Here is an 18,471-nt window from a genome sequence, read left to right as displayed (position 1 = left end):
TGAGGCAGAATTTGCCTGAGATTATAATTCTCTTTTAATAGTTGCTATGTTTAATTTTTGAGAAAACAATTTTTAAAAAATTATTTTATGTAAAAAAAATGGAAAAGCCTTTCATCATTTCTGTAGTTACAGAGCTTTAATTTAGAGGTGTAATATCATGCACAATCTGCCTCTTTGCTGAGGCTGTCTGATTCCCTTTAAGCTGAATAAGGTGGGCATAACAACAACAAGATTTTTATCCCACCATTTATTTATATGTACCTGTCAACTCAAGGTGGTGAACATACCTAATATTCCTGCCTCCTGTTTTCCCCACAGCAAGCCTATGAGGTGTGTTGGGCTGAGGGAGAGTGATTGGCCCAAATTCACCCAGCCAGGTTTTATGCCTAAGGGAGGCCTAAAACTCAGTTTCCTGGTTTCTAGGCCAGCACTTTAACCACTACACCAAACTGGCTCTTTTTTATAACTATCAAGTAATTCCTTATACAGGTGGTCCTTGGTTAACAACCATTCATTCAACGACCATTCAAATTTATGACAGCCCTGAACAAGTGGTACTTATGACCAGTCCTCCAAGTTAAGGTAGGCACAGCACCCCTGTGTTCATGTGATTGCAATTTGCGACCTTCCCTGCCAGCTTCCCACAAACAAAGTCAATGGGGAATCCAGTCAGAAGTTGCGGTCACGTGAGGTCTTCACTTACCGACTCACAGTGATTCGCTTAATGAAGGTAAGCCAGAACTGCTGTTGCTAAATAGCGCATTCACATGATGTTGTGCTTTACGACCATATCACTTAGCAACAGAAGTTCTAGTCCCAATTACTGTTGTTAACCAAGGACTACCTGTAATTGTTCTCTGCTTCTTCTCACAGATGAGCAGACCTAACTTTTGTTAGGCATGTACTAATAGGTGTGTATAAATAGAATGATTTCTAGTGGGTCTTTTAATTATCAAGTAGTCTGGTTAGAATAATTCTCAGTATCTTAACTTTACACTAAAGGTTTATGCTAAAAAGTGTTCTGTAAAGTCTAGTTTTTGTGCCATGTCCCATTTATTCATTATGTATTATTTATGTATTTGGTGTTAGACTAAGAACCGAAAAAAAATCCCAGCAGGCAGTGGTAAACTTCTTCCTAACTGTTGATTACAGGGACTGAGTCAAACTCAACTGAAGGATTACTTTACTTTTTATCTCATCTGGAAAAGGAGTAATTTAAAGTATCTTGCACACTATAAAAAGCAAAAAACAGTAACAAGTCAAAATGGCAGCCAAAAACAAAAGAACAAACCCAAGCACATAAAACCTAGAACTAAATAAAAATAAGTTCAGTGAAGTAACTTCAAAGTCAGATATTTTTTAAGCCTTCTTTTACCAGCAGACGTAGATTAAGAGGAAGATTACCTTTCTTGGGAAGGGCAAGGAGAGTCTATTTTGAATCGTTATTCAAGTTGTGTCTCTCTATTTTAAAATTAAAACAAATTAAAAGTTTTCCCAGGACGGCTTATGAACTTCAGTAGAAGCTGTAGGAAGCAGGCTTGATGCTCAAGAGGTATATGGTGCTTTATACATGCCCATTGCATGATCCATTTGGAAAACTGGCTATTAAAGTAAAGATCACTCTTTTTCCAGAATCTGAAAATGATTAGGAAGACTTAACGAATGGGTTCATTAACTATCTTCTCATTCTTAGTGTTCTCTGGTCTTACTATTGGAGAGTAACTCCATAATTGCTCTGTATTATAGATACCCTTAAGCATCCATTTCTGGGTGCATTGGTCTAGCTCAGTATGAAAGTACTAAATTATTACCCATACTTAATTCTTAGAATGTTCCCATAACAAAATAATATATCTGGACAGATTACTGTGTGTTAACAGTAACTGTAATTTCCAGTCTTGTACTGTATTCTGAAGTAAGACACAGTAGTCCCCAGATATGAATAAATAATCCCAGAACATGGGGAAAGTAAACGTCAGCACACATACTCATTTTTCTTCATTGCCTGTGCAAATTTTTTGCTGTAGTTTAGTATGGACCAAGCTTAAGATTCAGTGAAGTATTTGTCTCACATGAGTCTATGCTTCTTTCCTGCAAGAGAAATGTATACAAAGGAAAAGTAGTCAGGTTAACACATATGTTAAAGGTTTGATCGTTGATGTGTATCTTCAAAGTGCCTTCAGATTGCCTGTCTGTTATTCACCAATACCAGTAACAATCAGTTAGCTTCCATTGAATGAAAGCTTGCTGTTGTCTTGCAGTGTTACTGATAGGTGTCACTGTCAGGACTTTGATGCATAGGATTTTTAATAGAATAAGAAAAGAAAGGCAGGCAGGCAGGCAGGCAGGGAGGCAAATAAGGCCTCTTTAGCAATAAAGTGAATCTAACTGTATTACCACCTCTACTCAGTGCTTTGATACTGTCAAACTTTTATATTGTCATTTGTGAAATTCTAGATATATATGTAATAAAAACAGACTTGATTAGGATACTTCCTTATACTATTTTTAAGAACTATCTGCCAAAAACAAAATAAAACAGATAGTAAATATGATATGAAGACACGTTCAGCTTAACAAAAGCCACCTATTTCACAGATTATTTAACTTTGATTAACCTACTCTGCAACAGCAGACCAGGCAGACAACTGGAACTTCATTCTCTTAGAGTCATTGCAAGGTGCTGTCTAATTTACAGCCTGCTTTTCTTATCTCAACAAAATACAGCACAATTTTGATGTTAACACTAAGTAAAAATTCACTGGTTCATTTACCATTCATTGAGAAGAGATTTGGCATTTTAGAAGTAACTGCTACTTTACAGATTTTTAATGCTTGCCTTGTAACCTTAGATCCTCTGTCAAGAAAAAAACATAGTAACCACTTAGTATAGTGTAATAAATATTCATCAGTAAAATGATTTGACATGTAGTTTCACTTCTCATTGTTATGTTCTTGCATGGCAGTGTAGCTTTTAATGTGAAATAAATAAAGCATTTCTGCACCATTGGTATAAATCCTGTATGCTGAATAATAAAAGAGATTACAGCAATGAAATAAAAAGGCTGGAAATTTTCTCAAAATATTTTCTGGGGCCTAATCCAGAATGGTACAGCTGGCTATATCTATTAGATTGCAATCAATACTAATTAATTTTCTATGCTGTTTAGAACTCTGATTTTAATTCATACGTTATGTTATAGTACTGTATTTGTAACATCTTGTTCATAAATTCACAGGAAATTAAAATTAAATGAAAAAGGATAATGGGAAATATTAGTCATTAAAATTGCCATGTCAAATAGTACATTCTTTGGGACATACAGTATATATTGGTAAGAAGAAGTAAACCTGTAAAATAATTTGACTATAAAGTTTGGGTCCTTTTGCATCCTTATTCTGTGCTTGGTTTTTAGTAGCACCATTGCTGTGTATGGAGCTTTATAGAGAAGCAAACAAAAACCGATACTTCCAGCTCCACTTGAAGAACTTAAAAAAAAAAAAAAAGGAAGATGGAAGTGAGACTAATAAGGGAAAGATGTTGTGTTCATTGATATATGCATAAGCTTTCTTTCAGCAAGGCAAGAAATTAAAGGTGAATCCAAATACTTCACAAAACAGGAGATTTGAAGGAATGGGAACAGGTGGTATGAACATTAATATATACAGAAAGAGCACCAGAAGAGAGGGTATGCTTATTTAAGAGAGCAGGTGTCATTTGGATACTAAGGTGATAAAGCTGGAGACATGGACTGCTATATTGTATATCGTAACATACAGAACTTTGACAATAAGAATGATGGGTGTTAGATATTGAAGTTAAAAGAGTTCTGGATAGTAAAAAGGTGACTGAGTTTGGAAACAATCCTGGATAGAATTGGGAAAGCTGAAATGGAACTCTAAAAACCTGGGAGAAGAAAGTCAGGGCAGCAATTGACCAGAATGTAAATCAGGCTTTCTGTAACAAGGGGGAAAATTGAGGTACAGCCGATCTGTATTTTCACAGTGTTGTACAGGATTAAGTAGCTTAATTTGGCAATGGGTTGAATACAAAGAACAAAGAAGACAGAGGCAGCAGGAATTTCAGATGTCCTTGCCGTTATGCTAGCACCAACTGCATCGTTTAGGCTGGTGAGCAATGGACAGAAGCCTCATCTCTTGGATCACACTGAATCTGAGTGTTTGGAAAGCATCAAGCACTGCTTCAAGTACTTCAAAGGCTCTGTGTAGTATTGGGTAAAAGGCAGGAATAGGACTTTTGCCAGCCAGAAAATTTTCCGGTCACATAGCCCAAATTTGTTGACCTGCAGAGGGATGATTAAGAAAAAGCTGTGGCTTCTTGCCAGAATAGTAGATTGTTCTAGAATAAATACCATTATGTGTATATATATTGAAATGAATTTATAATTCTTCTGATTTGTTTGCATATCACATGAAGTTTAAACTACTCAGGAATAACTATTTTTGGATATCCATTTAGTTCTCTTAATTCCTTTGCTAATACGCTATTAAGTGATAAAATATAAGCTTAGCAGAATTAAAGTTTGTTATTTATTTAGTGGCATTTGCATATATCTTAAAAATAAGATGTCTTAAACTGAGATGAGAAACTGCTCCAGTGCACCTAAGGTGTATTTATGTAATTGCATAATACCATATCTAGGGCTGAGGTTCAGTAATAGTTATTTCTAAGCGCTGACAGCAAATAAAGAATAAGCATGAGAAGGAATTTGGAATTTGTTTATAAATGTGTCATCTACACTGAAAATGTGAAAAGGGAGGGGCAATTGGTTATCAGATCTCTTCTCTGTAATATATGTAAATAACTAGGTCACTTGGGCAGTAGAGGGCTGACCATCTGCTTTTGACAAGGATTTGACTTCTGTCACTGAAAATGGTACTTAGAATGAGAACGGTACAGCAGAGCTAGGAGGCTGAGATTTAACTTTTAAATGTATGGAATTTGAGCTTTGAACAACTTGTAAAGGGTGCGGGGACATTCCTGTTTTGAAGTCACTGTGGCATTGTTTGCTGTAGTGTGTCTCCATACAAAAGAGGAGTCCACACTTAATTCAACAGAATTCTTTAATCTAGTCATTGCTTTGTAATTTGCTATTCACAATCTCTCATCTATTAAGTGAAAATTATGCATTTATCAATTTTCTCTACCCCAATGCTTGGGTGGAAATCAACTCTCTTGTTTGGGGCACATGGCACAGAATTGCTCTGTTATCCAGTTTTCTGATTAATAGTCCATTGTATGTACAAATTCATCTAAAAAGGAGCAGTGTCTTTCCGTTTCTCTGTGTGATTATTTTGTCCAAAAAAGCTTTCATTTTTTTTAAGTAGCACAAAAGCTGTAATTGGCAGGCTTTGTAAGGAAATGTCAATGTGCAAGAGAGTGGAGATCACTAAGAATTCTTTTACGCGTTCTTTCCCCTTTGCACCACCGCCTCCTCAGCAGGGTCACTGAGATCACTAGCTTTTCTTGAAATGGCCATTTTCACTGGCAGGTGCATTATACCCTGTATTTTCAGATTGTTTTTCCATTCTGAATGTTTGGCAGGTTGATTGCTCTGGCTGCATTGACGGAGAAAGGGCTGACAAATGTGGTTGGGCTGGTTGAAAAGACAGTGATTACTGTTTTCCTTTGTGGCTGATTGAGGCCCTTGAAAGGAAAGATTTTAACCTTCACCATTTGGTTCAGAAGTATGAGCATATATTGAAATTGTTCATGCCATTTATCCTAGTTCTGTAAACTTGTCAGAACGTAAAAATCGCTCAATTTCATATAATGTGGGATTGGCATACGTCATTATCATTTTGATTAAGTTGGAGTTTGTATTATTGTATGCATTATATAGTGTCATTTAAAGCATTTGTTCCTTCGGGTATAGATATATATTTTTATTGACTAAACTAGAGTTAGGTTTTTTCCAGATTTTGCTTCAGCCTATCACTATGTGTGTGGCTTGGCAGCTGGTAGAGCCTACAAGCTGTATTTTTGTTTGCAGGGTAAAGGCTTGTCTCTAGACCTCCTGGAGAGTTGGTAATTGCACAGACTTGCCATTGGAGAAAAAACATAATTGGAAGCAGTCAAGCAGAAAAATGCTGTGCCATCCCATTGCCACCTCAGAGCGGGGATAGACAATCCCAGCAATACCATCTGGTTGCTGCTGTCTAGTCAGCTGGCCTGGCTGCTGGGACCATAGCTTGGCAGCTGGTTTGCAGCTCTTGACCACTCTTCCCTCTTCCCCCCCCCCCCGCAATGACTTTGAACATGGGTCAGGGGAATGGCTGTAACAAATAAACCCCTGTTGAATCCTGCCTCATTACTTGCAATAAGGCTAGCTGCAGGCTTCTGCTTCCATTCTCTTCTAGACAGATGACATAGCTGGTTAACCAATGAAATAAATCTTTTAAGAAAGATACTCTGAGCAGCAGAACAAAAAGAGGCAGGAAACATAATATACAATAGCAAATAATCTACCTAATTTTCTGTGGACTTGTACTATTTTAAAAAAAATACAGCAATGCAAAAACTGCTATAGATATTCTCAGTATTTCAAAGCATCAGTACTTCATGTTATTCGTTGCAATTAAGCAGTATTTTACTTTTAAAATGCTCATTGGCAAACATCATAAGGATGAGACTTGCAGTTGCAGTTGCAGTGACAGAAAAGAAAAGATAATCTCTGTTACTGTCATAGCAAAATTTGCCTTTCCAGATAGCACCATGAACACTAAAATAACCCTCCTTCCTTTACGAAAAACCTTTTGACACTGATTCCATATCTGAAGAAAGCTGTGACTCTTAAGCTGTTTAAGACACTTGATTTTCATTATTCTGCAGCATGCATATGTCAACATTCAGCATAAGACCATATGGATGAATGTTTTGTCTGCAGTGACAAAGCTGGGTAGAAGTTAAGAAACTAAAATGAAAATCTCTGAAAAGTTACTCAAGACTTTACTGTATGTTTACATTTGATGGTATGTTACAAAAATCACTAAATGTGATTTTAGTTTCATGTATGAAACTAAATGTAGAGTTCACTGTCAACATATTTGACTAATTTATTTTTTCATTACTTAATAAATGTAATTTCAGATTATAACTCCTCAAGCAATTATTGACAATTTTTCTCTTAATAGATGAGGAAGATGAAGATGATGTAGTTATACAAAAACCACCAGTTGAACCTGAGGAAGAAAACACCTTGAAAAAGGAGGAAGAAGAGGAAGGTATTTTCTTTGTTGACATCCATGTATATGCCATTTATTCTAATAACTGTATGTGACTTAACGATATATAAAACTAGAACTATCAAAAAATACTAAAAACAATAAATAAATAGCTATTATAAATAAAAAACTACTATCAGTAGGAAGTTCTTCCTACTTCAGTACTGTGTTAAAGAGAGCTAACTTCCTCATTTTTTAAAGACATAAGGGAGGAAGCATGTCTGACTCAAATTTCCATTCTCATTTTGTTGTGCGCATATCTCTTTGCTGTTTAAGATCTTTTATTTATTAAAGTTTAAAAGAATAAAAAGCATTGAATAAAATTGCAGCTTTATATTTTTATACTTGTAATCACTGTTGAAAATAAAAGTATACACACTAATAATCACTCTAATCATTAAATATATTCATTTTAGTCTATTAGTTATAAGTCACATTCTGAATCTGTATCTCTCGACAGTTGCCCCTCATGAACTAACAGAAGAAGAAAAGCAACAGATTTTGCATTCTGAAGAGTTTTTGAGCTTCTTTGATCATTCTACAAGAATTGTAGAAAGAGCTCTTTCTGAGCAAATTAATATTTTCTTTGACTACAGTGGCCGTGACTTAGAAGACAAAGAAGGGTAATATGGGAATTTCTAAAATGTGTTGCTCCATTTGTTTTAATTTTACTGGAAATGATCCTAAGTCCACTCTTTTCAATTGTTTTTTCAGAGAAATTCAGGCAGGTGCTAAACTGTCTTTAAACAGACAGTTTTTTGATGAGCGTTGGTCAAAGCATCGTGTTGTTAGTTGCTTGGACTGGTCATCTCAGGTAACATTACTTTGTCTAATAGATTACCAAGAAATAAAGTTGTGGTTAGTAACTTAATTTAGATTTATTTGAGTCTGTTTTATTTAAAGCCACTAACAAATAATTTTTTTATCCAGTATCCAGAGTTGTTAGTAGCATCTTATAACAACAATGAAGACGCACCTCATGAGCCTGATGGGGTGGCCCTTGTCTGGAATATGAAATACAAGAAAACCACACCAGAATATGTCTTTCACTGCCAGGTATGATGCGAGTTCCTATCTTGCAGGGCTAAAGGTTTTGTATTAATGGAAGTGGGCAAGACTTGCCTTCTAATTGTCAGCATAATGATTTAATTGAGCAGACATGACTGTCGAACGTAACGTATTCTAAACACATGTTGATGTCTGAAGAATCCATTTATCTTCTTTCTAACATCATTTGCCTTATTTAAACTTGCACAGCCTGATACTATGTAAAAGATGAAGTTGTGGGCATTAAATACAGACTCTTAGCATTATGATTGAAAATACACAACCAGACCTCGCTCTGAATACAAATATATATAGCTTGAGAATTTAAGTGAAATAAATTGAAACACATATTTCAACTTAAAAAGTAATTAAATTATAAAATAGTCTTAATGTAGAAATGTACAAGCTGGCCTTGATGTCATGTTGTTGTAAAATATTTATTTCCGTCAATTTATACGGCAGCCCGTCTCACAAATGCAAATCTGAGCAGCTAACAAAATTTAAAAACGATACAGCTAGTGAAATAACAGAAACTTAAGACAAAAACAACAACGTAATATAGCAGCTGAGGAAACCAGAACCAACCCATGTGGGCTCAACTAACTTCCTGGCCCCCTGCCTCAAAAATAGCATAATACTGAAATTTCATTTCCCAGTGTTACTGTATATTTAATATAGTATAACATTTCATAAGTTAAAAGATGCTCAAATAACATGTGCATTTTTCTGAATTAGTCATTCCTAAGGTAATTTAGGAAATATTTCTAGTAAACAATCATATTCAGAAATAACATTTACATTCTTTTTTCCCTTTATAGTCAGCTGTTATGTCTGCGACATTTGCAAAATTTCATCCAAATTTGGTGGTTGGCGGCACATACTCTGGACAAATTGTGCTCTGGGATAACCGTAGCAATAAGCGAACGCCAGTTCAGAGAACTCCTCTTTCAGCTGCTGCTCACACGGTAGGGAATGGAACATGCATATATCTCCATCACCCAATCCCTTTCAGGATAAACAATGTTATGCAAAGCTCACAGAAAGACTGTGAAGTAGTGAACAAAAGAAACTAAGGCAAGAGATAAGAGAAAATTACTATCTTACTCAGTAATCTAAGGATAGTGTTTGCTTAGACCATGATAGGATAAGGTTCAGAATGCTTTAAGAAATAAGTATAACATTCAAGAAATGAGTGTCTTATAAAAGATACCGTGATCCTATTTGAATTATACTTTCTGTTGCAAAGGTAAATCCACCACTTCATATTACTCAGTTCTATGGTATTTCCTGTCATCTATATTTGTTCCAAGGTCTCTGAATTTTTCATTTTGAACAGGAGATCATATCTGTACTTGTTCCTTACCTCTCACTTTCCCTTAAGAAGCACATTTTCTCTGCTGGGAAAACAAGTAGGCCTGGGATGGAAGTATTAGCTATTCATATTTTCAAAATCTAGACTGTCTGTGCTTAGGAATGTTGATAGATATACTATGCTTTTACATCACTATAGCAGTTCCTTCTATTTCCCTTCATTCTTCTTTTGTTCTATTTATATTATTGCTCAGTCTTTCTTTGTCACAACTTCCCTCCCTAATGTTGGCATACCACTTGTTCAGCAACCGTTCAAAGTTACAGTGGTGCTGAAAGATAACTTTACAGTCAATTTATGACCATTTACAACCTTTGCAGCATCCCTCAGACACTTGATTGCCGTTACAGTACATGTCCTGTGCCTGACCTGTGATTTTTTTCTCTCCTCCCTGCAGAGAGATTGGAGAGGAAGGGATTGCAAGAGAGTAAGCTGTTTGCTCTTCTACACATTGTAATCAATGCGATTGCACCAGCAGCAGGAAAGGGTCAGGCAAAGGAAAAATTGCCTACAGAAATTGCTTGCTTTTTCCCCCCTCCCCTCGCAGAACAGAGAGATTGGAGAGGAAGAGATTTCAGGAGAGTATTATAAGCTGTTTGCATAGCGTGCCCACAGCTTCCAGCCCCAGGCTGCAGCGCAATCGCATTGCTTTCGATGTGTACAACACATTAAGCAGGCACTTGAACATTCCAAAGGGTGGGGAAATGGTTAGGAGGCAAACAAAAACCAAAGGTATAAAACTGAGTAGTCTTGTCTATTTCCAGCCGGAAAGCATAGTCTCAGTCACGTGATTTCCCACTTAGCGACAACTTCACTTAGCGGCACAGTTGCCAGTCCCAATTAGGATTGTTAAGTGAGGACTACCGTAATCATTCCTGTACCAGCACTGGCTTTTATACTTTCAGTGAAGTTTGTAATCTTGCAGGATTGCTAGGCAACCAAATCTAGATCGTAGATTCTGTGGAAAGTCAGCTGATTAGCTGTAGAAAACAATGGGTTAAGTCCCTGGATATCTTACTTGTCCTTCTTGCCTGATTGTTTAAAATCTGGGTGTCATGAGTAAGGATGGCGAGCAGGGGGCTCCCATCCAGACTGTCAAGCGCATGCATAGCACTGATGAATTGTTCAGCCATTCAAAGAGACACAGATCGGGACCGCCTTAACCCTTGGGGGTTATATGTCTGGGTTTTTCCCACGCTTCTTCAGTTTGTTAGGATTCCTGTTAAGTACTAGCAATAAATATTAGAGACCAGTTCATTGTCTCAGTGTGTTTCCTGGTTGTTAGGACACTGGTTTTGCATTTATTTGAAGTTATCTGTAAATTTCTGTGGAAACTTTGTTAAACTGTGCTATACAATTTTGCTTTAGCATCCTGTATACTGCGTAAATGTTGTGGGGACACAGAATGCCCATAACCTTATCAGCATTTCTACTGATGGGAAGATTTGCTCATGGAGCCTGGATATGCTGTCGCAGCCACAGGTATATTTTATATTAAAAATAGCAAACTTTTATTGTTATGCTGTATATCATGGTTTCTCAACCAGGGTTCCGTGAGAGTTCACTAGGGGTTCCCTGGGAGATCACAATTTATTTTAAAAATTATTTCAAATTCGGGCAATTTCATATTAAAGAGGTAAGTTTCTTTTTTTTTGTTTTTAGTTTAAGAACACTGTTAATGCACATGAAACGAATATAATCATTTTGTAACATCTGGCCTATATTTGAACCTGAATGTGCAGGGGTTCCCCGAGGCCTGTAAAATATTTCAAGGGTTCCTCCAAGGTCAAAAAGTTGACAAAGGCTGCGGTACCTATTTCAGGAAAGTTCTGCAGATAAATATATGTTACTGCAGTATGAAATGTCTGATACCCCAGTCCCATATATCTAGGTACTCTTTCTGAATTCTGAGAGTTGGCATGCAGTTTAAAATAGTATAGAAGTTGGAATGGGGATATTTCCATTCACATGCTTATTTAAATGTAGAAGCTCATTAAATTATTTTGAGTTAGTCTTCAGCTCTCAGCCTAAATTATGTGGCAGGGCATCTGTGAAATAGTAGGGTGCAAATATGTAGTACATTTGTCTCATTGTAGAAATTAATAAAATATTCAGAAGATCAGAATAGGTTATATATCCTGTAGGTTGAGAAAACAACCTACATTGTCATTATATACTCCATATGGTTTTACTGTGTTAAATGCTTTCAACTGGAGAATGGGAATGAAACAAGTATATAGAATAAAAATGTTTCTTGGAAAGCTAGTATCAGAAATATTCCCTGATCTTAGCAGAAAACTTGTTTTGGAAAACAGGAAAAAACAAGTCATATCCTTCTCTCCAGGATAGCATGGAGTTAGTTCATAAGCAATCCAAAGCTGTTGCTGTGACTTCTATGTCCTTCCCTGTTGGAGATGTCAACAACTTTGTCGTTGGAAGTGAAGAGGGCTCTGTCTACACAGCATGTCGCCATGGCAGGTGATTAGACCCTGGGATTCCACTTTTTAAGGCACAAGGCGTTGCATCTTGGGTTATGCTCTAAGGAAACACCATTTTGGGATTGCTGCTCTTTAATTGCCATGGGGTGATTGTGTACAATTGTACTTCTCTAAAAGAAGTTGTGTAAGGATTTTTAAAAGAATGTCTATTTAATATTTTAAAACTTCCGATCAGCTTCAGCGTTTCCCCTTTTTATGGATAAGATTAGCTTTTGAGTTTTGATATGGAATATGCTGATTAATCACCATGCAAATTTGGGGTGGTGGTGGCAGAATATCCTAAATTCTTGCTTTTGTAGATAATTATACAGTAGTATCACACACTAGTCATAAATTGGGCAGCTTATCTCCTGCTGTTCAGTCTGTTTTGAAATTGTCTGTAGCTTATCTATTGCTTTCTTAAATGAAATTGAGACTCTGTTCTCGTCTCAAACATACATCAACCCATGCTGTACACTGCTTTGGGTGAGAACTAACCAAAATTGGTGGTTCACACTGATACTGTTGGGAGTTTATCATCCCTGATTTCAGACTGAAAATTACCTAACGAAGAAATACATCTCTTTGGAAGCTTGATGCTTGTTGGAAGGCGATAGTATCTTGATTTTTGTGACCCTAATATTTAGTTTTGAGTTTGAAAAAATAATACAACAATCCAGGATGTATAGCATTTTGTAAACATTTTTATCTTTTCAAAGCATATCTCTAGCTATTATTTAGAATAGTTTTTTTCTTTATAATGCTACTGAGCTTAATTCAGTTCCATGGAATATGTAGTAATATAGCGATAATTTGTGATACACTTTCGTGAACTATTAAATACTACTTGTGTACCTAGAGTTCTGGATGAGTGTTTTTTTTCCTTTAAAGTAAAATATTTTCTTCTGTGTATGCATTTTAAACAGCAAAGCTGGAATCAGTGAGATGTTTGAAGGCCACCAAGGGCCTATCACAGGTATCCATTGTCATGCAGCAGTTGGACCTGTAGACTTTTCACATCTATTTGTAACTTCTTCTTTTGACTGGACTGTAAAACTTTGGACAACTAAGGTATCAGTAGATAAATATGAACTATATTGGCTTGTCTAAAACCCCATCTTGTGGAAATAGTCTGCATAGAACTAAATTTTCTGTCAGGAAGCTTGATAGAAGCATCCACATTTTAAATCATCAGTACTATGATATATGATCGTAATATAGGAGTGAAATGTGTACAGATCAGATCTATCAGTTATTCTTCAGCCTTCTTATATTGGCTGAGGTAATTCACATAAATATGGATCCCTACAGCCATTGTATCAGTTGAAAATTACTATTAGTCTGTTATGTTTTGGTTGTAATATATAACAGTGTTCCAACCACCACCACCACCCAAAATGAAATAGTGGTATCTTGCTTGTTTCGTGAGTACACTTAGCTCATCTGTTTTCCTCAGTAAGTTTTTAATTAGTAAAAATATTTTCTGCATGATGAAAGTTGTGTGTTAGCTCTGAGGAGACCAGAAATTACAGGTTCATTAATATCTAATGTTGTTGTACAATATTACATTATTATAAGTATATAACATAATTTAGTATAAGTCCACAAGAATGACACAATAATTTTTTCAAATTGAGAAACCTAAGCTTTTACTGAAACTTGCCACTAGTTTTTGGTGGGAAGGAATTACTTGTGGGCACATAATCAGTCAATAATGAAAAGACAAAACATAACTTAACTTTGCTTTGATGTTGCTTAGAATTAAATACACACATTCCATGGTAGACCACCTTCATCCACAGGTTCATATGGTTCCCAGAGTCATTTCTGCAGCCATCAAATTGTCAATTCTTGGCAGTGTAATTCTTTTTTCTAACTGAGTACTAAGAGATATATTAATTCCACAACCTCCAAAATGCACAAAATAAATTGAGTATTCCATATCCATATCCAGGCCCCCTTTGCCCTTGGAGCCAGAACATATAATTTAAAAATAGTGACTCCTGGCCACCAAAAACCTTAATTATTTTTGTCTTGACAATTGCAAGGTGTATTAACACTAAGTGGGTTTTTATTTCAGAACAACAAGCCTCTGTATTCATTTGAGGACAACTCAGATTATGTTTATGATGTGATGTGGTCACCCACTCACCCTGCCCTCTTTGCTTGTGTGGATGGAATGGGAAGACTTGATCTATGGAATCTCAACAATGACACCGAGGTAAAGCAAAATTAGGTTTGGTATTCCAAGACTGCATGGTAATTGAGTATATGTTAAAAAAAGTATTACGCTAAATTTATTTTAAATTCCTTGGCTCTTGACCTCATTTACCTCACAAAGAAGAGGTCTGTACGCTAAACCTTTAATGTTGTAACTGGCTGGATTTTCTTGGAGTCAGAGGTGATTTTAAATGGCCAGAAAAGGAATGGCAGTACATGTGGCTTGCGCTTCTAGGGATGTGCCATGACTTCTTTATCCACCTAATTCTACCATAGGGTAAGATCAGGAGTTTTCTTCCATTCTGGCATGAATACAGGTTCTTTGTACTTCAGATACTCTGCACATCATATCATCCTACCAGATGGTTGAAACAGTTAAGCTTCATGAAGCTAGTATTCCTCAGACAGTGAAAGAACATAGTGCCATCAGTTGCTGGGCACTGAGCGAAACTTAGGCATGATGCTCTCACTGAATGCTCTAAAGCATCACACTTTGGGTGTATTTAGTACTACTTTTGTGCAGCAATCAGCTTCACTCACTATGATGTGCTTGAATGGAAGAGGATTACCTATAATAAAGTAATTTTTACAGTGTAATTCAAACTCAGCATATCTAGGCAAGGTTTTATCCAAGCAAGGAAGAACTCAGTAACTTGGAGCTGTCATCGCTGAAGGCTTGGTGCTCTAATTCCTATCATTACCAAATCCATCTTCTATTGGGCCTTGTGTGGGTATATCAGAGAGATTTCATATTGTTAAAGGTAGAATATTTCCTTGTATGTTGTGTGAGGATAAGGGACAGCTAGATAACTTTAATGGGCATATTATCATCTGAATGTTTGTGACAAACCTAGCAAAATTCCAAGAAGGGTATAAATCATGACGAAGCATTGTTGTTTGAACTGGGATAGGTGCCAACAGCAAGCATTACTGTGGATGGTAATCCAGCCCTTAATCATGTAAGATGGACAAATTCAGGACGTGAGATTGCTGTGGGAGATTCCGAAGGACAAATAATAATTTATGATGTAGGAGAGGTAGGTAATTTTCTAAATTATTTTATTCTAATAATAAAAGCTACATAGGAGTCATGTTTTTGTTTCCATTTAGAATGTGTGTTTGGGCCGAAGGGTTGTGGGTGGCTATGTGTGCATGTGTATGTGAAGATTAAGCCTTGAAGAAATTATAACGAACAGTTTTGTGAAGCAGCCTAAAACTACTTCGACCCTTCCCCTGCTTTTGAGAGACTGCTTCCTAGCCCAGTTTCCCATAGTCCTGCTGCTCATACACCATTCCCTTTTTATTCTGGGGGCAAGCAGTTTGTAGTTGGTAGATGGCAGCAATTGGCAGGACTTTCCAATAACAAACTTCTTCAGAAAATATTGTAGCATATCATCCAGGATCTTTCAGGTTGTAAAATATTATAAGGAGTTGTCCATATCCACTGAGTTTAAAACTGCAGAATATGAATGGGAGACATAGCAAAATCTGCTACAGGTTTGTCTTTCAGTTACTGCACAACAAAGATTACGTAATTCAGTTTGCAGCCGAGTTTAGGTCAGAATGCCAGAGAGGGTTGCTGTATGACTGCTTTTGCTTCACCTCAGAATTCCTTAAATCTGAGCTTGGGGAAGTTCTCCAGTGCCATCAAAGTTGTTCAAACTGATTCTTAGCTGTGGCTTAGGTTTGCTTTACTGGTTTGGGCAAGTGAATAGTCTTTGAACTGGTTATTCCTACACCTGGTCTCACCAGACAGAAGAACAGGCAGGTTGGAAGTACAATTCTGCTAGAAAACAGAAGAACTTGGAACATATTACTCCCACGCCATGTCATATTCCATCAGAAGAAGAACTGTTTGTGTCCAATGAGACACTGACTAGATGCTACTGCCTAGATCTTTGTTTGCCCTAGGCAGTACTCCCAACATACTACTCTTTCGTGTTGAAAGAATTTTTTCATGTACATAAAAGTTCAGGGAACTTAGCAATGTATGTTTGTTTCAATTCTGTATTTTGGATACAAACCAGTGAATTTAAAAAGTCAGTATATTCATATGTTTATTAATATCTCCCCTATAACTATTTCTCCACAGCAAATTGCTGTTCCCCGAAATGATGAGTGGACACGTTTTGGTCGGACATTAGCTGAAATTAATGCAAACAGAGCTGATGCAGAAGAGGAAGCAGCAACTCGAATTCCTTCCTAAAGTTTTCCAGTGGATTCTAGCAGTGAATTTGGGAATGAGCTAAAAAGAGCATGTACTCATCTGCAGCAGCAGCAACTTGAGAGTGAAAACATGCAGTAAACTATGGATTTGACAAATGTATAAAGATTACTGAAGCAGATCTTGTGAAGTTGCTTTTTAAAAGCTAAATCACATACTCTTAATCTAATCTGCGTACATTGATATTTATCTTAACTTGGCAAGTGGTATCTTCTGTTGAAACACTACTCATATTGTATATTTAAAGTTAGTTAGGCTGTCCAACTTTCAGCGGCATTTAAGTAAGTTATGTAAACCGATCTCGGGGGTGGGGGGAAGATTATGGGACTGCTTAGTTACACATGCACCTGTTCGCAGCAACCTTTATCCTAATCGTTACACAGTAGGCTCCATGGTGGTAGATCATGTAAAAGAATAAAAATAATTACTAAACTTTTTTTAATTAATGGAAAGTTTCTAAAACACCTTGGACTTTTTTGTTAAATCTGTGTAGTTTAGCAAGAATTCTTTATCAATAAAATACATGGCCTTTTTCTCATATGCATCTGTTTAAGGACATGTTTTTTTTAATCTATATTACATGCTAATATTTCATGCAACGAGACGGGGGGGGGAAAGAAACTAAAAATGCTCTTTGTATTTTGTGCCTATAATAAAAATGAAGAGTACAAATGATTTTTAGATTCAGGACTTCAGCTTAAATAGTTGAATTGGATACAGCTCACATAATTTAATTCTGCCTAAAGAGAAAAAAAATGAAATCTGTTTGAAAGGCTGTGACATGGGGTAATTTGTAATTTCTTTGGGCACTTTTCTAGAATTTAGGAAGCAGCACTTCCTTCACGTTTGTATGGTAAACTCAACAATCTCACAACTTGCTCAATAACCAGGAATAGAACAAATTCTATGATTTCCATCTGCTTTAGATTTCCTGTGAAAATATTAAAAATAAGGCTTTCCAGTGTACCACAGTTACAGCATTTTAATACAGCTGTAACGTTTTCTAAGCTAACCAGCAAATTGGCCATAAAATAAGGTATCTTAACTTGCAGGATTTTACAGTCGCAAAGTAGCTTTCCCTTTGATGGCAGTTTTATTTCTTATAAATGCCAGTTACTTTCCTTCTATGCAGTAAGAATTTTTGCATTTGTAATTTAATTGCTTTTGAAATATCTGCTTGTAGGTTTTAACAAGCAGTTGCTTAGAATGGACGGGCAACCTGTGGCTTGAATGTGACACACAAACCTTTCCCCATTCCGTTTTTGCAGAGCCTAGATGCACCTGGCTTGTTGCCTTAGTTCAGCAGCAAAATGGCATATTTCTGGGATATGACTGGGGTGGGACAGGGCGAGTAAGCTACAGAAGTTAATGCATGTGATTATTGGGGAAATACTGTACTGTGTATACTCACGGATAAGCACATTCACAGAGAAGCTGACCCGCAATTTTTTAACCAAAATACCATGAAAAATGAGCCACCCGCAGATAAGCCAACCCTCAATTTTTTGTTTTAATTTTCACAGTTGGCTTATCTGCAGTTGGTGTTTTTCATGGTATTTTGGTTAAAAATTTGAGCATCTGCTTATCCATGGATGGGCTTATCCACAAATATATAAGGGATATACAGGTACTTTATAGGCTGTAGGGTTTTCCCTCAGCTTTTTAAATCACGGATAAGCCCTTCTGTGGATAAGCCAAACCCAAATTTTTGGTCTATTTTGGCTCCTAAAATGTTTGCCTTACCTGCCAGTATATATGGTAGGCTGAACATTTCAATCCTGCTGCTTCTGTTATGGCACCATGAGACACTCTGCAGCCAACAGAGCCATTTTAAAAAGGGTAGCCATTGCAGGAATAAAGTTGCTTACTCCTGGGTAGGACACAGAATG

The 18,471-nt window shown here is 36.6% G+C and overlaps 1 protein-coding gene across 6 annotated transcripts in view; it reads left to right on the top strand.

Moving 5' to 3' along the window:
* DYNC1I2 (dynein cytoplasmic 1 intermediate chain 2) overlaps positions 1–17,126 on the top strand; it is a 39,851-nt gene extending 22,725 nt beyond the window's left edge. For all 6 annotated transcript variants that reach the window (XM_063318184.1, XM_063318185.1, XM_063318187.1 and 3 more), the window contains 11 exons: positions 7,156–7,245; positions 7,706–7,868; positions 7,960–8,059; positions 8,176–8,301; positions 9,111–9,257; positions 11,030–11,143; positions 12,006–12,139; positions 13,065–13,209; positions 14,219–14,359; positions 15,270–15,395; positions 16,451–17,126. In XM_063318184.1, the coding sequence (XP_063174254.1) occupies positions 7,156–7,245; positions 7,706–7,868; positions 7,960–8,059; positions 8,176–8,301; positions 9,111–9,257; positions 11,030–11,143; positions 12,006–12,139; positions 13,065–13,209; positions 14,219–14,359; positions 15,270–15,395; positions 16,451–16,564 (1,400 nt within the window). In that variant the 3' untranslated portion in view covers positions 16,565–17,126. The remainder of the gene's footprint in view (positions 1–7,155; positions 7,246–7,705; positions 7,869–7,959; positions 8,060–8,175; positions 8,302–9,110; positions 9,258–11,029; positions 11,144–12,005; positions 12,140–13,064; positions 13,210–14,218; positions 14,360–15,269; positions 15,396–16,450) is intronic.
* The last annotated feature ends 1,345 nt before the right edge of the window (positions 17,127–18,471 follow it).

Source organism: Candoia aspera, chromosome 1 (genome assembly GCF_035149785.1).
Source record: "Candoia aspera isolate rCanAsp1 chromosome 1, rCanAsp1.hap2, whole genome shotgun sequence".
In the NCBI taxonomy this organism is placed as follows: domain Eukaryota; kingdom Metazoa; phylum Chordata; class Lepidosauria; order Squamata; family Boidae; genus Candoia; species Candoia aspera.
The sequence above is the reverse complement of the archived record's forward strand: the minus strand, read 5'-3'. Positions and strand labels throughout refer to the sequence as shown.